Consider the following 21550-nt stretch of genomic DNA (forward strand, 5'->3'; position numbering starts at 1 on the left):
TATAATAGGCTAGTCATTTGCATGGTGGCTTGGGACTAATGAGCTGGATTCAACGTAAAGCTGGGAAATTCAAGCCTACGTTGTCCAGGAGAGTGTTTGAACTGTTTCAGCTTGGAGTATTGCAATTGTCTTCCTCTCTATGGCACTTGGTAAATAGGAGGGCAAAGTGGCGGGAGCCGTAAGATCAAGAGGTGCCGAAAGCAGGCCCAGTAGTACCTATGGGAGAAGGGAGGCCTTGACTCTCTGCCCTTCTTCCAGGCTCTGCGTTCATTTTACATTAAGCAGTCATTGGATAATACACTGGAAGGCTCACTGTGAAGCTTGCTAGCTTGAAAGATTATCCAAATAACTTTAATCAGCGCTCTGTCACCCTGCCACCTGCAGAAGTGGCGGGAACTTGTAGCCTGGAGGGTGTGGGGTTTTTTTGTTTTTGGGGGTTTTTTTGGTTTTTTTGGTTGAATGGGAAAGCTTTTAAAGTAAGGTAGGAATATAAAACTCAGTCCACCTTGCTTGGGAGACTAATCAGGCTAAACAGGTATAAATGACTTCGCGTAAGTGGTGATGAATTCTTACATAATTGTAGTTAGGTTTTAAAAATCTTTAAACCCAGAGGGATTTAATTTGTTTGTTTGTTTTCAACTTTAACCTTTGTATATTAAGTCTCATTTACTTTCCTGGTATACTTTAAAATCATTTCAGGAGGGTTTTTTCCAAGTGCACGGTTTTATAGTAAGACAACCCTCAGCACGGGAATAGTTAAATCATGCTGTACAAGCTGCATGACAGGGTTATAGGGCTTTATTACTTATGCGTTTTCTAGAAAATGCCAAGTCTTTATTTTGCATGGGACTTTTTGTACTAACAGCTCCACGTTACAAATTTCAGCCTGCAGCAAATGTACAACAACCTTGGCCTTAGAGGAGCAAGCAGGTAAAGAACAGTCGCTTGGGAGGGGTGGAGGCTGTTTTAGAGAACACATTCCGATGTGGCAAGCTGCAACAGCAGCTCTTTCAGCTGGTCCAATAACATCTCTAAGACTTGGTACTAAAGTCAGCATCGTTAAGCTTAGCACTATCACTCCTTGACTTTTACAGGGTATCTCTTTATTTAAAGTAAGTTACATACTGTAACTAGTAAGCATCCCTGTTCATGAGCACATATAGACAATATATTTGTGTTAGAAGTTTAAAAGAGGTAAGAGTTTCATTAGCCAGATAATCTCAAGGCAGACCTTTTTTTTTAAAAAAAAAAAACACATAACTTTTCTGACTTTCAGGCTGTGTAACTTTCAAAACAAAATTGTAGCTACTTCTCTTCACTAAGCTACTGACAGAGAGGCAGTTCCTGCTTTAGGAATACTGTGTTAGATTCTTCTCAGGTTAATTTTTGTGTAGATGTTTAAACACAGTTTACAAACACAAAATGCGATTAACTGGTGAGAATTCTGAATGTACTGTGCAAAGCCCTTAGTGAATTTTTGTTGTCCTTTTTTTCTGTTTTGTTAAGGAATCTCAAAAATGACTTTCTGCGTATCTTGCCCTTTTGAAGATACTCTTTCTCAGTTCCTGTTGATTTTAATTTTCACGTTCATGTTTATATTTCAAAAGATAGGTCAGTATAACTTAAACGTTAAAGCCAGTTTAGAACCGTTATTTTGTTAATTAGACCCATAATACCTATTTCCATTATGGAAAAATTTTGATCTTCTACTTTAGTCTTAATTCTAGGCAGGCTTCATACAGTAGCAGCTCACTAAAGAACATAAAAGACATTATTTATCATTTTTTTAATATAACGAACCTTCAGCTGAATTCTGCTTGCTGTTCTGCTGTTGCATGACACTCGTCAGTTGGAGTTGACATGCATCACTGCTTTCATGGAGCTCTTGCCTATTTTTTTTTTTCTTGTCATCAGATTTCATATAACTTTACAGTGTGTGCTAGCAGGTTTTTTTTATAGTATAGTTACAAGACTTGTATTTTTTTTTTTTGTGTGTAGGCATTACCTTTCTCTTGGAAGTTTTAGCTACCAGTAAAGCTAAAAGGCCAGTGGGCATGGGGGTTAAATGCGTTTTAAAAGTACAAAAATGTCAGAGGATACGGTTGTTCGGAAGAGTTTTTAGTTCTTTTCACAGTAATGAGTTCTTAAAGTGAAATGTAAATGTTTAAATAATGTCTTGTTTGATCTATTGGTAAAAATAAGTGGGTTGATGATTTAAAAAAAAAAAAAAAGAAAAAAAAGGCCCCCAAAAAATAGCATCCCTATTTTTACGTCTCAATTTTTACCCGTTTCATATAAACAAGAACACTGTGTATGTAAGTTTTAAGGCAATGCATATTTTTCAGTTCTTTCCAGTACACATTTTGTCAGCAGTGCCCGTCAAACTTTGACTCTAAAGCAAGTCTTTTGCCCAAGTTAAGAGCCAGGTTTCTTAGCTCAAATACTGTGATTTATCATCTTCTAAGGTTCGGCCGCTAGAGGGAGTCTAAATCTGCCCTCTGTGGCTTTAACTAGCTAGCAAAACATTCTAGCAAAAGCACGCAAACTTTAAGATGTGCAATGGAAACATATAGCCCTATTTTTAGTTTTATAACCTCTTAATTTTTTTTAAAAAAAAAAGCAAAAACAGTCTTAAGTATTGCTTTTTCAAGCATAACTATTCAGAAATATTTTATTTATATAGTTTAACCATTTGAGTAACTTTTCTTTACAGGTGAACTTGTGAATTAGTGTACCATCAATGATGGCAGAGCACCCACCGTTACTGGATACCACTCCGATTATAAGTAGTGAAATTCCTCTTCTAACTTCCCCTATTGTTAGTGGGGATGGAGCACAGCAGGTAAGGAAACTTAAATTTCTTTTTTTCTTTTCCCCCCTCCCTTTACAACAGCATCAGTGACATATTGACACTTTAAAAGACAGTAAACCTTCATCTGGAATATTTTTGTGCAGTTCTGGTCACGCACGTCTTGTAGAGATGAGTTTGAGGTAGAACTGGTGCAGAGAAGACCTTTGTAAGGAGTACAAAGGAGTCTTGTAAAATAACACATTTCTATGTAAGGATAAGAGCAGACAGCTGCTGTGCTGTCCAGCTGTGCATGAGTCTTAATTCAGAAGCCATGGAGTTGCATCAGCATGGGACCTTGTTAGGACTAATAAGCTTTCGCCTATGGTAGGGCTTATTAGCTCTGGCGCAACACGGGCTAACAACTCTATGGCCTCTAGACTGGATCTTGTTCAAAACTGGGTATCCTGAATGGAGAGACTTGCTTCTGATTATTTATGTCTGCCTAAACACTTCAAATAGCTTGACTGTTTAGCCTAACGAAACGATAGCTGAGAAGGACTTACAATCCCTGTTTCAGAATACTTCGGAAAGGTCAGCTCTAGAGAGGGGCAGAAGCTAAACAAAGTATTAGCAAAAGAAAAAATAGGAATTCTCCAGATCTTTAGGCTAGAAAGAACCTTTTAGGTGCCAGAGAAGCATGGTTCTGGAACAGTTTCCAATGGGAAGAAAGGGGTGAAAAATAACCATTAGTAAGGGGCTTGAAGTATCTGAATAGACTGAGAGATGATTACCTGTGAAAGCAAGACACTGGAGATGGTTATCTAGGAAGTCCCTTCTAGTCTACTGATCCAAAGTTTGACGTTTCTACAAAAGTAATTATTTATCATAAGAGAGGGGAATTAATTTATAGAGTAAAAAAATGCAAAAGAGATTTAGAATGAGACTGGAGACTGGATTGGAACAGTGCGTGAGGTCAGGTCTGGGCTGCAGGGAGATCTTTGCAGCATAGGTGAAGCTTAAATGCAGAGGAAGAGTTGATAAATGTTGGTTAATAAATACCAGAAGAAGGAAGACAAAATACTCCAGCTTGCTTTTTCTCCCAAGTCTGTTTTCAAATATTAAGATTTGGAAGTAGTCATCTGTAACATGCAAGAGAACAGTTACTATTTTCTTGCATGTCCTACCTTGAAAAATTGAATTTGAAAGCCTTACAAAGAGAAAGGAATAAAAGATGCCTATGCAAAGTTAGGCATGCCGCCACCATTATAACTATTCTTTCCTCCTACTGTTGTTGTTTAGAATTTCTTGTAAATGCATCACAGAATACTTGAGGTTGAAAGAGACCTTGGAGATCATATAGCGTAACCTCCCTCCACCAAAGGCAGGGTCAGCTAGAGCAGGTTTTGCAGGCCTGTCCCCTGTCAGGTTTTGAATATCTCCAAGGATGGGATCTCCACAGCCTCTCTGGGCTTGGACTGACACTGCCCTCTTAGACGCCGAAACAGATTTGTTCATTTGATCACCCTTGCAGTAAAATAACTTCTTATGTTTAAGTGGAATTTCTGTATTTCAGTTTGTGCCCATTGCCTCTTGTCACTTCACTGGGTACCACCAAGAAGAGTCTGTCTGTGTTGTCTTTACTCCCCAGCTGTCAGCTATTTATACATGCTGATAATACGATGCCTTCTCTGCTTGAGGCTAAACAGTCCCAAGCGCTCTCAGCCTCTCCTTGAGTGTCAGATGCTGCAATCCCTGTCATCTTTGTGGCCCTTCGCTGGACCCGCTCCAGTACATCCATGTCTCCCTTACACTGGGGAGCCCAGAACTGGACCCAGTACTGCAGGTGTGGCCTCACTAGTACAGAGTAGAGGTGAAGGTTCACCTCCCTTGACCTGGTGGCAGTGCTCTTCCTAATCCAGCCCAGGAGGCTGTTGGCCTCTTTTGCTGCAAGGGCACGTTGCTGGCTGGTGGTCAGCTTGTCCACCAGGATCCCCAAGTCCTTTTCAACAAAGCTGCTTTGCAGCCAGTCAGTCCCCAGCCTGTAGTGGTGCACGGGGCTATTCCTCCACAGGTACAGACCTCAGCACTTCCCTTTGTTGAACTTCATGAGATTCCCATCAGCCCGTTTTTCCAGCCTTCAAGGTCCTTTTAAATGGCAACACAATGACCTGGTATATCAGCCTCTCCTCCCACTTTTGTTTCATCTGCAAACCTGCTGAGGGTGCACTCTGCCCCATCATCCAGGTCATTAATGAAGATATTAAACAGTACTGGACCCAGTATTGGCCTCTGGGGCATACTGTGGGAGACCGGCCTCTACCTGGATTTCGTGTCACTGGTCGCAACCGTTTGAGCTTGTAGTTCAGCTAGTTTTCAGTCCGCATCACTGTCTGTCTAGTCTGTACTTCATCAGTTTGTCAATGAGGACGTTACGGGAGACAGTGTCAAGAGTCTTGCTGAAGTCGCAATAAATGGTATCCGTTCCTCTCCCTTCATCCACTAAGCTAGATGTTTTTTTGTAGAAGACTTTTCAGGTTTGTAAGGCATGATTTCCCCTTTGTGAATCCATGTCATATAATCCCAGTCACCTTCTTGTCTTTAATATGTTTGGAAGCAGCTCTGGGGAGATGTGTTCCCTCGCCTTCCCAGGCCTCAGGGTGAGGCTGACTGGCCTGTAGCTCCCCAGATCCTCCTTCTTGCCCTCCTTGAAGATAGCAGCGGCGTTTACTTTCTTCTAATCCTTGGGAACCTCGCCTGATCACCGTGGCCTTTCAAAGATAATTGAGAGTATGCATTACTTGTCCTGTCTTCTCCAAAAATAAGACTGTTCAAGCTGTCCTTGTCAAACTTTTTCAGTCATGGTTCAGAATTCTGAGTCAGATCCATCTGTGCTTAAGTATTCTTTTAGGGACGGTTTTCATTAAAGGAAAATGTTGCCTCTCTCTTGGTACCAAGCAGGATTAAAACTGGAAAGCAAGCAAAGAGTTTGGTCAAAAAATGAAGTTGTAGGAGCTTCTATTAATCTTCTTACGGTGAAAAGCATAATATGTGCTGTAGGTATCTTTTTAAGCAGCTGCTCTTAAGAATATTATCTACAGTGGAACTGATAATGCTAGTGTGTGTGTGTGGTTTTTTTTTTTTTTTTAATCTACAGAGCACGTTAGACAGGGTTTCGATGATGAATAAAGAAAATCGGTCATCTTTCTTCATTTCATGATAGCTAACAGTTATGCCACAGTACTGCCTGCCATTTTGTGTTCCACAGTGACTGATGAAAGTTATGTATTAGTTTCAGTTTCTCTCTTTGCATCTAATACGTGACTCATGGATAATCTGCAAATGCATTTGTTCAGTAGCAAGAAACTACTGGAAACCCTTTTTATGTCCATTGACTTAGAAACAATCGATAGATGGAAATGCTTTTTATATCTGAAAACTGGGAAAGCGAGAATTACAGGTATTGCTTACTCTATCTACGTTGCCAAATCAAGACTTATGGCGCAGGAAGGTCAGGCCATTGCGTGATTATGCGTATCTTGACATTAAAGAAGCAGGATACACCATCATATGAAGTATGATATGTTTGAGTATGATTTATTTGAGAGGAAAGTACAGAGCATTGGAACTTTTAGTCTTTCATATCTATTAAAAATTGTTTTAGCCTAAATGTCCATTGTATTCTGTATTTTTCCTGTAACTTTTGGAAGTTACTGTGTGCCTCTTTGAGGTATTATAGCTGCATTAATATCATTTTGTGTTTCACGGCTCTTTGTGCTGAAGACTTCTTGCTAGTGCCATAATGAATTCCAGAATATGGCAGTGAATTCTTTTGCCATCATTATGAGGTTATTCACATTTTCTGAAAAAGCTCTTCTACCTGCTTAGCTACCCTACACAAATATTTTGCAGGGATGCTTCCTTAAAAACGTGAAAACTGCTTCCCTCGTTTCTTTTGTAACAGCACCGTGGCGTTGGATTGCGTAGTTGGTAGCTTAATATGTAGTCTGACAGAACTCGTGTTCTCACAATCAAAATTCAGAACCATATTTTGTCTATGTGTGCGTTCTGTTTTTAATAGTGCATTGGTGGCACTCTAGCTCCTGTAACTACCTTTAGTCCTACTTTTAGTCCTGACTGAAAAGTTCTTTATTTAAATACCATTTGCATACATATAGGTGCGCACACGCACACTTTCTCTTTCATGGCAGAAATTGTGAATTTTTGTTCAGCTGTGAAACATCTGGGACTTTACAATAGGAAAAAACTTGTCATATGTAAAGAAATTTTACTAGAGTGAATGATTTTAGTTGTTATTATTTAAATATAGTGTTTGGTCATTGTGGCAGAATGCAAAATTGATATGCTAAATGGATATGGACCGTTCAGTACTATTCTGGAACAGCTCACATCTTCAAGATAATCAATTTCAGATACTTAAAGTTCTCCTAGCAGTTCAAACTTGAAATAGTAGTGCAAATATTTGTGAGTGTTATGATGAAAGGTCATGTGCTTCAGACAGTGGAAGCGCCTGATTAGGTTAAAGCTGTAACTTTCCACCATGTTTTAAAGCAAAACGAGCCACTCAAAGCTGGAGGAGTACAGGTTGTCAGGCAGAAACCATGAGGAATTTAACCTGTATATTGGGACTTCCGTGTTGGCGTTTGTATGTCGTTCACTGTCATTCACTGTTGTTGTGGGAGATCTCCTTTCTGTGTCCCGCGGAAACTACTGTTAATCTCGTAGGACAAGCGGAAACTACTGTTAATCTCGTAGGACAAAACTGAGGAAAAGGAAGAGCAGAGAACAAAGTCCACTAGCTCCTTTCTCTCCGTTAAGCACAGAAATAATGCTTTTGCACCTTCTCATCACGGTGCTCAACATGAGAAAGGGTAATGTACTCCTTAAATCTTAGCGGTAAGGTTGGGGGTGAAGTTTGGAGATGAACCATAGGAGTTAGGATAGAAATAAAGTGAAACTGAGAAAGGTTGGTATGAAGACAGAAGTAACTGGGGATTATTCATGTAAGGGTAACTCTTGCAGTGGGGCATTACTGATTATTGCTGAGGTTGGACAGGAAGAATGTATGTGATTATGTAAGTCATGACTTGATGCGGGGAGGTAAATTCATAACTGAGAGGAAAACAAAAATGTTCAAACTGCTTTATTTAGTACACACCTTGTCTTCTTGATAGCTAGGCTGTGAAGCTGAATTGTTTCAGTTAACACTGGATTTCTGTTGCAGCCAGTGCTGTTCTAAGACAACCAGGTAAATTGCTGACCCTGAAGTTCTGGGCTGTCTTTTCAACTTCCTGTTAAAGCTAAAAGTTGACAAGTGAAACATCCCTGTATAAACTTGGTCCTTTTTATTACCAGAGTGTAGATAGCGCTCAGAGAAATCCAGTACTGGTTAGTGGTTTCCTTCTCTTTAAGGAGCAGGACACACAGTGTTTGGCCTTCAGTTAGCTTTATTAATCAACAAAATACAAGGGTAAAGTAGTGCTTCTAGCTTGTGAAGCTGATCACTTCTCCTCTGAACTTTATTTAGAGGCTGAGGTGCTTAATGGGACTTTTAGTCTGTATTTCCTCCTTTTATTGCTAAGTAATTTTTGCTGGACTTTCCCTTGGAGAAGAGGGTACAGAGCTGAGAACTTTGACTTTTGCTTTCTACCTGCTGGATGCTCTAATTTCCTTTTAAGTTCTTCTAAGGATAAAATGGTTTTTTTGCACAGTGGATGGATATTTAGCTTTCCTATGTTAGCATAGGAGACAGGGTCGTTTCCTTCCCCTGTGACTTCTCTAAGCTTTCTAAATTAGCATTTCTGTTATCTTCAATAAGCTGGCAGGCGGAATTCGGTTTGGGTAAATACAAAACGATGCTGGTGGTTGTAGAGAGGGGATCCTAACTTTATGTGCATGGTGATGGGCTGTGAGCTGATGATTAACACTCAAACAAAAATCTTTGTTAGGATGGTTCTATGCAATTATCAGGTCTTTGCTTAGTGGCAGCTTAAAAAGCAAACGTTAGAGGCGTCAAATGAAACTAGTAAGTGGAGAATTAAAAATAAGCAAGAGAATACATGTAAGCAAAAGGATAAGTATACCACTTACACATTACTTATACTGTGCATATGCATATATATAGCCTGTGGAACTTCTTGTTGCTGGATGGCAAAGAAGTTTATACAAGCTCAAAATGTTATTAAAGAGAATCATGGGAGCAAAAACTCATTCAGGTTTGTTGAATACAAAGATAGTATTTCTGTTCAGGAAGCATCTGAGCCAAGAGTGACTAAAAACCGGGCAGGTGTTCTAGGGAGGTATTGCTATATGCGTACCTTCATACAACCTTCTTTAGGAACCAACCTTTGTCCACTGTTGCAGGTGAGATGTTAGGCTAGGTAGACCTTTGGTTTGATCTGATGTAATTATTCTACTTGTAAGGCTAATTTTTTTTAATACTAGTTTTGTAACAGAAATCAAATGTTGACATAATTAGGTCCTTTATCGATTTTTTTCTTTTAGGAAATAGACTCAATATTGAAGGTAAGTCTCTGGCTTATTAATATTACTTTGAGAGGCAATAAAAATACTTTCTTCATGGAAATCAAAACAACAAATTGAGAAATTAGCATCCAGGAAATATCTGCCCACTTAATGTAAGTAATAATTATTAAAGCTCTACCTGAGAAAGACTTGTATAAGAAGTCTGTATTGTCTGCATGTTGTAGTCAATCAACGGATATGAACTGAATGCAAAAATGTCTAAGAGTCTACTTTGTGGACTTAACGCAATGAAAAAAGTGAGTTGACATGCTAATGGTGAAATAGACTTCTCCTATATCGTCAGACCTTAATCCTGCACCTGTTCTCTGGTAGGTGGCCAATGTAGTCAGCAAATCGCTACAAAAGCAGATGTTTGTGTATTCTTTTTGCATTCAAACTTTATTTTGCAAATATTGCTAACTACTTAAATGCAATACTATTTGTGTTATCAGTGAGCCTGTCAAATTCTTTGATGCACGAGAATTTAAAAAAAAAAAAAAACTGATTTGTGGTATAGGCCAGCTCCCAGTGTATCACTGGGAAGCTTAAAACCCAGGACTTTAATGATAGAGCCTGTCCCAAGGCTTTGGGATTTTTAGTATCCAAAAAATTCTGGAAACTTCCCATGATTTGGGCTGTCAAAGGGCCCAAGTGATCCTAGAGGCCATGGAGCTAGGGCAGCCATCTGTGCTAGGGCATTCTATTTTAGGCTAGGCTTTGCTTCCCTCTCTGCAGCAGGGAGTCTGGAAACAATGATAGGCTCAGCAATAACTAGGACACTCAAGATTTTTGGACTCCTTCTGTTCATCAGGTGCTCTCAACTGAGAAGCAAGTTTTGAGCATGTTCGTTTATCTCCAGTTCACAGTGATATCAAATCACAAGGAGAAAAGCCTCTACTTGAGAAAAAGCCCCGAGTTTTCCATGTACTAGAAATCATCAGTCTTAGCCCACGTTTTAGTGGGATACAAAAAAGCCACACCACTATAAAGTGTTTCCAAGGAGATAGGAGTAGGTTATTTTCTTTTTTTTTTTTGGGGGGGGGGGGGAGTGGGGGGGGAACTGTTCAAACAGCACTAAGGTGAAGCATTTGCTTTTAATCTCTTGTTAACTGATGGACAGCTATATATAGATACACGTGTATGTGTGAGGTTTAAGTGAAAGTTCATTGAATTCACATAGGCCTGTAGCGTTAAATCTAGAAGTTTGTATTTGTAAAAATAATTTTTTCTTTAAATATTGAGACTTCTGACCTTGAAGTTGGTATTAGCCTGTTTTCTTATCTAGCCATAAGAAGTCTTCAGACAGCAGAGTAAGACTCCTATAAAAATAGATGAAATAATTCTAAGAAGCCCCTTTTTCTTTTGGCCTTCAGATTATTTGGAACATATGTGGAGTTAACAGCAGAGATACAATGGTGAAGATACAAACTAGGTTACTGAATGTTTTGTCCTGTTTCAGTCTTGATGCTTTTGTTTCTGAAAAGCATATGGTACGTTATCAAGTTCCAGCTTGTTTTGGTTTTGCCTTGTTGCTGAAAATCAAGCCTAGAACTGCATATGGTTTATAATCTGGATAAGAGATCTGTGTTAAAAGTAAAGTTTAACAATATATACAGTTATAACTGTTCTTGCAGCTTTCCATATTGTGCTATTTCCCTTTCCTTCAACTGTGTTTTGATTTCATAGAGTACATGCATGACTTCTTCTGCCATCCTGTTCCCACCTTACCCCCAGCTCTGTGGAATTAGCAGATATGTCTTTAACTTTTCCTTTCAGGGATTCATTAAGGTTCATTTTAGTTGACAATTATTCTTCCATCCTTCACTGACTTCATAACACTGAAATGCTCCGGAATTGTGCTCGCTGGAGTTCACTGGAACTCTTCAGCATTTAACGCTGAAGCGCCAGCTTAGAAAAGTTGATCATCGAGCTGCCTTTTTTTTCCAGTGGTGAGCAATGCATTTGTGCAATAATCTGCAGTGGGAAAATATCTTAAATATACTACAAAGGCACTGAAAACCTGTTTTAAATTTCCAGAAGAGGACATCAGATTCCGAGGAAAAAGTGAAAGGATTCAAAGTTCTTGGATGTTTTGTATCTATGAATACTGTGCTGCTCTTAGTTAACAGAAAGCAATGTCAGATTTATTGCATAGTTTTTATTTGTATCCAAACATATGTACTTTAATATTTACTCTCTGAAAACAATAAAATGTAGAAATATGAATGAAAGCTGTGTAGTTCAAGCTTTCCTACTCATATTCATATGGAAACTCACAGAATGAATTATCCTCCCATAAAATTTTTCTGAATAGTCCTCCTCACTTTGCCTGAAGCGTCCAACTTCAGTTGCATAATATGATTTGTAGATAAATTTTGATTTCTGATATAATAGATTCCTCTCGAGATCTGAGACGGAGTTTCCATCCCTGTGGAATTAATCTCTTTAGATGCTGACATTTGGGAGATTGGGTGACAACTAAAAAAGAGAATTTTTTTTTTAAGTCTGAGTTAGTTGCCCTGGATTCCTAGTATGGTCAATGGGGAGAAATAAGCATGCCTAGAGGATGATCCTTTTTGTTATTTTAGCAAGGTCAGTGCTGCTTCCCCCCCCCTTCCCCCCCTGGTGAGAAAGTGCAGGTTGCCTGGAGCTGTAAGTACTGAGGTAGCCCAATTCCTCTCTGCAGTCTGTTGCAAGTAAACACAGTTTGGGTCTGTGTTCCTTTTCAGCAAGATTTGGAAGACTGCAGTAACATGCAAGCAGTGTCCTGGGGTTAGATATGTTGACTGATCCCCTTCTTTTTGTGAGGTACTTACTTGATGTAAGCCAGGACGTGAACACTACAGTCCAAGACCTACACAGTCACCCTTATGGTTTGTACACAACTCCTCAGAAGTCAGCTGTTGCAAGTTCTTTGTAAATTGTGACAAAGGAGTGAGGACTGCTTCACAGAGGTGTATCTTAACTACAAAAACTTTGCTCTTAAAATACATGGGAATTATACGTTTTTTGTGAATGAGTAATCCTGAAGTCCGTCCCTTGCTAGTTGAAGCCTGCTTTTCCTGGTAATTAGAGGTTTCTCAGTTTCTAACTGGACAAAGTCCATCTAACCCTCTGCCTATTCCAGAGTTGCACGTTTTTATAGCGCACCCAGAGTGACATTCTTTAGGAAGAAATAGATTGAGCTCTAGACACCACAGCAAAAATAACTTTTGCCTCATAATTTCTCTGCCTTTCCCTTGGAAAGTAGAGGAGAAAATGTCAGGGAAAGGATGGAGAGGGAGTAAATGTCTCCCTTGGAGCCCTTGGTCTGGTAGTGAGGGCATCTTCCCCCAACCTGGTTGCATTGAGGGAAGCGCCTTCAGCTTCTCTTGCAGCTCTGTTTTGTACTGTCGTGCTGTGCTTTAATATACGGTGAAACTTGGCTCCACGCAGAGCTGGGTGCGTGGAGAGAGTTTCGAAGGAAAGAATGTTTTAGAAGCACTGTTGAAACCCATAGCATGCTAAATCCTCTTCTGAAATTCTACTTTGAATAACTTGAGGATACATTTCTCCCTTTGGCACTTCCTTTTGCATTTTTTTTAAAGTAGAAATATTAGGAAGAACGACTCAACAGTCAAATATTATGAGTCTGCAACTTATTACTGTATCAGAGAAGAGGAATCTAAGTTGTCATAAGTAATGTTAAGTACAAAGCTCATCTTCTAATCCATCCACTTTCTAAACTAGTGGCTTGAGAATCTTGTAAACTCTTTAGAAGCTGAATGTCCAAATTTTGTCAAGTCCAGTTTGATTCTGCTTACTTCAGTTTTTCTATTAATTGCCATAATGTTGTTGCAGGAAAGTGATTATTTTTAAAGGGTATTTATACTTTAATACAAATCAGAATTAAGTTGTTGAGCTGAGTTCTGATTTTTAGAATAAATCATCTCCTTTTCAAGATAGGGAGAAAAGGAGAAAGTAGTACTTTCTCACCTACCTCTTATTTCAGCCCTAGAAGTCACTCCAATATAAATTACAGAACGCTGCACAGCCAGAATAAGCTCAGTTGCTACGTACTGAGTGAGGATCTGCACGAGTGACCTGCTCTTTCTGTAACTTGCTGTTTACAGAGGAGAGAAATAGAACTGAGTGTCCGGTGTCTGTCTTGCTGTCTGGGTTCTTCTTTTTTGTATCTCGGAAGGCTAAAGGAAAGCAGGATGAGTGCTGAAATGGCTCTGTCTCAGCCTACAGAGACAGAACACCAATTGTAGCTTTGACCTCTCTGAAATAATATATTCAGCTGCTAGGCCACAGGCTGATCGTGACTGCTTTATAACGTTGTATATTGTTTCTCAGTGGATGCCAAACTGGTTGCATGCATTATTCAGACATATTCAGATATTACTGACAAGGAAATTCTTTTAAGAAGTCAGAATCCTCGGGCTTAAGTTCAGTTCTCACGTAGGCCATTGACTTGCATTGTCATTAGCAAATCTTTTAATTATCTGCCTCAGTTTCTTCATCTCGGTTAGATCTCTTAATGTTTGCAAGATTCATTGTGGGATTTTTTTTTTTTTATTGTTAGGTGTTGTATGGAGGCAGAATATTAATGACAGACTCTATAAGATGGCACAACTGCTTGCCTTATTTCACATCAGTGCTAAACGGCAAACTAATTCTTCCTCTCTCATCTGCATTAGGATCTTTAAGACCGATTCAGAGAGACTGGAGGGAGACAGGCTTCAGAAGTGTTTCTAGCATACTGGAACACTGAATAGCACTTACTCAGCAAAATACTTTGCTGGCAACTGCTGGTACAGCCTGCAATCAAAGGGCTGAAATTGCAGAATGCATACAGTTGAAGTACAGCTGAAAAAGTCTTTTGGTTTGATGCTCAGTTAGAATAATTAATTGCAAGGGTATTTTCATTCCGCAAGAGTTGCGAAGACTCTTTACAGGTCTTTTTTACAAGAAGAGAAAAGTTTTCATTTTAAATACAATATTTTAAAAAATTGTTGTGAATCGGGTTTAAAATCTGCAAAGTGCCTGGAGCTTTTTGGAACAACGCATAGCACTTCAATTGATTTCTGCAGCAGTTCTAGAAAACCTAAGTTGTTGATTCTCTGAGCATTTAAGCATGTAGATAAATATTTGTATCCTCTCAAGCACTGAAACTTTTTTTTTAAATTGTCACAGACACAAGTATTTTCAGATAATCCTTTACACTACTTTTTTCCAAAATTAAATTGAGAGTCTTCTACCTTTTAAATCATCTAGATACAACTTAAATGAAAGCTTATTCCCCAATTTCTGTTTTGGATTGCTACAAATTAGCACTGTACATGCTAAACCTGCTTTTGAGGAGGCTAGTCCCTTCCACTTTGCTGTGTGGTGTGCTTACTATCCCTCACCCAGTTTTGCTTAGCAGTGTAAAGCTAGTCATGTGGATTTCAAACCATCATGAAATGAGAATAATCTGGTTAAAGTCTTGCAGTTTTTATTTAGAGATTGATGTTTCTAATCAATGACGGGCACTAGATGCTTCACAGAGTTCCAAAGTTCAGAGACTGCTCCTAACATTGTTTCCTTATAATCCTCAGTAAACAAGGATTAGCTTAAAACTTTGAGGCACAAATGTTTCTATTTCGTTTTCCAGACTCTGCGAAACACGGAAACACTTCTGTTAGCCTTATGTTTATATTTTTTATGATTTTAAAGATACTCTAGTGGGACTGTTTTAAATAGCAAGTCTTCTGTACGCTGTCTACTAACCACAGACTGTTTCAATGCTAATGAAACAAATTGGCCTCTCTGTAGATGAGAGAAATCAAGACTGCTTAGCCAAGCTGTAAGAATTGCAGAATGCAAAAGCAAAGAGACAAAGGAGAAACAATAAGTAGATTTAAAAGGTAAATAATATTTCTCAGTAACAACTGAAACGGACAGTTGTGGAACTTAGTAACGCCGTAAATGCTAATAAGAAGTCCTGAACATCTCTCTGTGACGTTAGATGGAAATTAACACTTATCCTAAGGTAGTTCTGCTCAGAAGACTTTTTACAAAACGAGGCTCCTGCTCTTCATGTGTTTCTTCAACCGGTTGGCTTTCTGATGTTACTTCATTTTTTTTCTGGGGGAGGAGAGAGCAGGACACATAATGAGTACAGAAAGAATTTAAAAAAATATGTAAATAAAATCACCCTAGATTTGTCTGATTAAAGAAGTGATCTCCAAATCTCGGCTCTTTCCAGCCTGTCTTACTACAAACAGCAGTGAAAACTTACTGAAATTTGGTATGTTTCAAATCTCAGTGCTACTGTACAGTCTAGTAATCTTTCCAGCCTCTTCCTGTTTCCAGTTGCTTCTGGGGATATTCTGTCTTTGATTGCATACACTAGTGCTGGCAGCACCTTGTAACAGTGGTTAAAGTTGAAACTTTTGCAGATTTTATTATGTCTGTCAGCCGCCCTTTAGAAAAAAGGCGCAGTGAGTTGCTCGCTCTCACCCCTGAAAATACGCATAGGCTTTAGATCATCGCTGAAAAGTTTCTCTCATGTTCTTTGGGACGTGCTGCCGTTATCTGAATCAGCCAAAGCGTCCAAGCGGAAATAGTGTCCATGTTTAAAAAAACAAAACCAAGTCCCAAATATACATAAATTGTTACTGTAGCATGCTCAATGACAGTTAAACCCCATCTGGAATTCCTCCCTAGTCCCAAAAAACGAGATTCGTTAACAGCCTTTAGTACCCACACCATCTCCTCTGTTCTTCGTTGTCTTCATATATGAAGGAGGTAGGTTATCAGTCAGTGTTAAGAGATGTTAGGGTAGAGAATTGTGTGGTTGTATGAAACTTATAAATTAGAACTTGCTCAAATAGATTTAGTGAGAAATGGAAGATGTTAGAATTGTAGTATTAAGAGCATTGCATTGTGTTAATTAGACAAAGATCAATGTCCAGGACACCTGTAAATGAAGATGAGAAGCCAGTCGTCTTCTATCATTCATACAAAAAGCAGAAGAGAAGACAGACAAGAAATTTCTAATACTACTTTTCCATATAGGTACCACACAAATGTTGTGTGCTTAGTCTGCTGTGAAGCAATATGAAGTAGTACAGAGCTCAACCTAAAGTTTTTATAACCTTTTGTAGGTTATTTGCCATGTTAGATGGCAAAGGAGAACGTATTTAGGAAATGTCATAGGATTTTTCTGCATTGATCTTTGAAAGATGCCTTTAAGAAAGGGTTAGTTGGTTAGTTGCAAATGACGTTTTTCACAAGCATGAAATTTAGTGTTTGGCAATTTGAAACAATTTAAGACATTTAAGTTCATTTTTTTATTACTGGTTTGCCGATTGTTTTCTTCCTATTTTATATTCTTACATGGCGTGTTGTATCTATTACATATTTCTTTTGCATTTATCCACTTTAACTAGTTTTCTAGATGTTAGTGCTTTTGATCCTGGGAAAAACTGGTTTATAGCCTCATTAGTATCATTGTGATATGGACAGCATGTTTTGAACACAAAAATCAGTGAAAGAATAACTTGTGCTGTGTTCATGACTGGCATCACCTTTACGTGGACCGCAGATGTGGTTCCATCTGGCAGTTCCTGTGCTGCTAATGAATAGCAGCACTGCAGTCTTGCATTGTTCTTTCATTTAAGAAGCCACAAATACCACTGTCCTAGTCCTACAAATGGGAAAACTGTGGCATAGAAGAGGTGACAAATCCCAGTAGGTCAGTGGCAGAGCTGCGATAACATTAGGATCTTGACTGTATCCAATTTTGCCTGTTCATTGGACCCTACTTTCTAAGAGCCACATTAGAGATAGTGATTTGGACTGTAATAAAAGACTGGAAAAGTAGCCCCTTTCAATCCTAAAAATGAATGTTTTAAATAATAAAATGGTTCTGGTTATGGATAACTGAGATCTTGAGCCTAGAAAATCTTTATTTGGTAAAGAATTCCATGCTGTTCAAGTTATATTTGTAACATTCAAACTTATAGTAGTGGAAAATTACTTTTGGGTTTTTTTTAATTGGGCTGTAGGTTTGGGTCGCTTTATATAAAAGTGTGTATATGCGCGTACACTTACATTATATACTTACTACTTTAGAAGATATTGCTGTTGAAATACTTCTTTAAGTTTTTCTCTACCTCAGGCAATGTTGAACCAATAATCTAATGTCACATTCCAGTTATCAAGTTGTTGTGAAGACTTGTTTCATGTATTGTCTGCTTAAACCAGACAGCTGCATATGTGGTATTTGAAGTCCCTTCTCCTGGGAAGGGAGGGATGAGTGTGCATCCCTGCACAGCTGGCTTCTGGCAGCTGGGAGTATGCCAATGGACCCCAGTTACTGCTGGATTAAAGTAAGTAGATGTGAGCTTGCCAAAAAACTACTCTTGAGTGATTTCAGTTCAGTTCTTCAGTGGAAAGCAATGGAGGGAAACCATCTTTTTCAGCCAGCTGAAATGTCTTAAATATTCATATTTAAGACCAAGCCTTTCTGATTATGGTCGGTCTTAAGGCAGAAGTTTGTAAATAGTGAACTATAAAGCCGTATTGAGGAATGCACGTTTTTTCTTTTCACGTCTCCTAATGTACCTGAAAAATGCACAGTGCAACGTATTTAAGAGCAAGTGTAATAACATATATATCCAGTTGATGACCATTTGACGTATTTTTTTATTCTGTAATGCAGTGTGTGGTTTCCCCCCTCCCTTGTGACTGGCTTGCAAACTGAAGTCATGAGTTGCATCACGTATTCAAGCGTAAAGTCAGAAGTTGGTTCGTTCCCAGCCCGTGTAGCCTATCTGGGAATCGGGAGGCTAAATTAAAAATAGAGTTATAAAATGGAATATATTTGGAAGCTTTATTCTCTTAAATCTGAACCGTCTGTTGACTGACGTTAGACGATCCCGAAGCAGATGCTGCAGGAGCTATTTGTTGATTTAGTTGCTATGGTGACATGATACATTCGTGTACAGCAGGAAGCTCACTGTACGTTGGCTAATTTGATAGGAAGGAAGGCTTGAGGTAGGTATTGCTGACTGTATTGATAATTGATCCTACCTTTCGCCTGCTGCCTCCACATGCTTTATGGATGCACAGCTCTAGAGGAAGATAAAGCGAGATACTCGGATATGGCGCTTAGGTTAAGGTGCCCTGTGAAATGAAGGGGGGGGGGCAGGGCAGGGCCCAGCACATCAACGAAGATTGCCTCGGTGTTTAGTGAATGGCACAGATTGGAGCATCCGGAGTGGTGACTGTTGCATCTTCCTTCATCTTTTGTCACTGTGGGTAGCACCAGTTGAATGAGAGAAATAAAAGGATGCGAGCAACAGTAAGTGAAAGCGCTAAGGCTTTTGAAATGGGTGACTAGATTAAGCATGCTGCTAATTGTCATCTTGACTGAGCTATGAGCAGAGAAAAATGTAACCGTTCTGAATACGTGCCCTAGTGACAGAGCATGAACGGGCTTTGCCAGGAAGTCGTGGGTTGTCATCTTCACGCTTTTCAAGATAAAATACAGAAATACAATTTTCTTTTTTTAATCTTGTTGCGGACAGGCTGTTAAAGATACGGTATGCATCTCAAAAAGGACTTGGCTATCCCACCCTCTATAAACAGGTTTAGTTGAGTCTTTCAAAAATTCCTAAAGTCAGAATGACCAAGAGTGTTAGCTGCAATTTTTTCCTAATTTTTTGAATTGTTTAAAATTGGAAATTGAATTTACCTTTGCCCTTTTGACTAAAAATACTCCTCATCACTGCTGCTGAGCTAATTTCACTTGCAGTATTTTTAGACAAACCCCTGCTGTCTTTTTTACATTGCTGTAATTTTCCTAGTGCATTCAAAGATAAGATTTTTAGCACCCAGTCTTTCCATCGTTTGTGATTGTTCTTGGCAGTTTGCTGCTCATTCAGTACCTATAACCATATAATGCTAAACATAGATGTTTTCAGTTAAAAGAAACAACCCCACAACCCTGAAGCTCTTGTCTTTGCTTCCTAGTAAAACACTTGAGAAAAGAGTATTATTTCTTCTTTTATAGAAATCGATTGTGATTGATATATATTTTTTTTTAATTATGGTCTCAGGGGTCTATTTAGAAACATGTTATCTTTTTGGGTACAATAGAATGAGACAGAAGCAGAGCTTTGTTTTTTCAGTCGTACTGTTTTGTTCCAATTTGTAATCCTTCGTGCTGTACAGGAGCTGTCCCTTATTATGCATTTCTTTCAGATATGCCATAACCACAGTTGTAATATAACATATTCTTCATACTATATATGATTTTGCAACGGATGAAATTAAAGTAGTATCTTTGGGGTTATCTCCCCCACTATGTCCTTGCCTTCTTACCAGCTTTCCCAGGCTTTCAATATTTTGATAAGTATGCCAGAATCTGAGTTTGTGTTTTGCTGCTAAGGAATTGCCTCATTTTATTATGAGATATTTAGTGATAGCTCTATTAGCATTCCTGTGTATTTTCAGAGGCTTTTAATTTGGTTGGAAAATTTGTCCTAGATTTCACTCACTCTGGAATAACATGTGAATTTGTGAAGCATAACTACTTTTAGAAGAAGGTATCAAGTAACTCATTGAGTTCCTCTCCCCTTCAGTGTTGGGTAGTGGGGCTGGGGAAGGGGAAGGATTCTAAACATCTCTTTACAGTGAAATTCAACCCTGTTCCTTTAGTTTTCTTGGCTGTGCAGTGATAGACAGCGCTAGCCTGCGGAAAGACCGCAGCGGCAGTTCTCACATGCGCTTATCCCACAACTTTGCACGTGATGCAGTATATGTAGTATAATGTATTTTTGCGTCTTTAGCCTGGATTAAAAATACTTAACTTTTTTTCCCCCCTTTTCCCTTCAAGAGACTGTACTCTTTGATGCCAAAGGATGTCTTTGAGAGCGTATATGTTTTGGAGAGGCATAAAGTAAAGAGCTTGACACTTATGAGTTTTTTTTCTTTAATGCAAATACAAAAATGTTGTCTCATATCTCACTAGCCCTAAAATGATAATTTTGATTTCTTTCAGCTAAGACTTTGTTGGTTAGAAATCAACCCACAGGTGTTAGGAAAACTAAATATTTTTTTAAATTGTGTTGTACATTCAGTTACTAATAACTTTTTTAACAGATACAGGATATAAAAGCACTTATTTGGGGAGAGTAGTTTATCTGCTGCAAAAGATTTGAAAATGTGACTGTGAACACTAAACTTGTTTAAAAAAAAAAAAAAAGGCTGCATCTTTACTGAATCTCTTGATGTTTGTGTTGGCTCAAAAGAGTTAGGAATGAATTTCAGTCCTGTCCTTTTATAAAAATACAGGTATTACACATTATAAAACCACAGTTTAAACAATAAGAATCCAGCTTGTGTGGTGAGTTTAAACTGGTCTCTTCATAAACCTTGTTCAGACCTGTGATCTGCAAATATTTCTACAAATCAGGTAGACCGTTATACCTGTATGCAGCAGGGTGAGGGAGAAGGTTAGCAAGTGGGTTTTACTGCTTTTGTGCCTGCATTAAAGATTCTTGCTGTACTTGTAGGCAGTCATCTGTTTTTTACTTTAAACTTATAGAATCGGAGCAGAGTGTTCAAAATATTATCTTTCGATGCATCATGCAATAGCAATAATCTTTTGCATAGTTTTTTTCTCCTGAAAATCTCTTTTCCCTCACAGATCAACTGTATTTATAGTTGACAGAAGAAGCAGAATATTTTGAGATGCTGTTTTCCCTGCTTCTGACTGTTATTTTCCTTGGAGCAAGGCTGTATTGCATGCTTGTATGCATGCACGCATGGGGGAGTGTTTGGGGAGGGAGCCTCGTTTTTTAGCCTTTAAGCTCTGTTCAGAGAACTTCCTCTGCAGGCATGTAATGGGGAGCAAAAGAACAAAAATGTGTAAAACTTACAGTGAAGCATCTCTTAGGTAGCGTGTGAATCCTGACAGACAGCTAAGAACCTTTTTTTTAAGATCTGATTGACTCCTTTCAGTTTTTACTTATTAGGAAGTGTGATTTCCCTTGTATTTCCTCCTGAGGGAGAGAAATAGCTTTAACCTCCAGTTGTATTTACAGTTTCTGCTATGGAAAGGTGTTCCCTTAAAACAGTCACAGCTTGTGATTTAGGCTTAAGCTTTTGTGTTTCTCTTCTGTGCAAGCCTTTCACCTCAACTAGGGCCTGGAACCAGGATTTAACCCAGCTTTGGTATTG

General features: G+C 38.7%; 1 protein-coding gene across 12 annotated transcripts in view; it reads left to right on the top strand.

Moving 5' to 3' along the window:
- FNDC3A (fibronectin type III domain containing 3A) overlaps nt 1-21550 on the top strand; it is a 123308-nt gene that overhangs the window by 16082 nt on the left and 85676 nt on the right. For 8 of the 12 annotated variants that reach the window (XM_068929842.1, XM_068929845.1, XM_068929848.1 and 5 more), the window contains exon 2: nt 2714-2842. In XM_068929842.1, coding sequence (XP_068785943.1) covers nt 2741-2842 — 102 coding nt within the window. In that variant the 5' untranslated portion in view covers nt 2714-2740. Of the gene's footprint in view, nt 1-2713; nt 2843-9313; nt 9335-18641; nt 18669-21550 lie in introns of those variants that run through there. The other 4 variants (XM_068929839.1, XM_068929838.1, XM_068929837.1 and 1 more) reach the window with 2 other exon arrangements.

This window comes from Struthio camelus, chromosome 1 (genome assembly GCF_040807025.1).
Source record: "Struthio camelus isolate bStrCam1 chromosome 1, bStrCam1.hap1, whole genome shotgun sequence".
In the NCBI taxonomy this organism is placed as follows: Eukaryota; Metazoa; Chordata; class Aves; order Struthioniformes; family Struthionidae; genus Struthio; species Struthio camelus.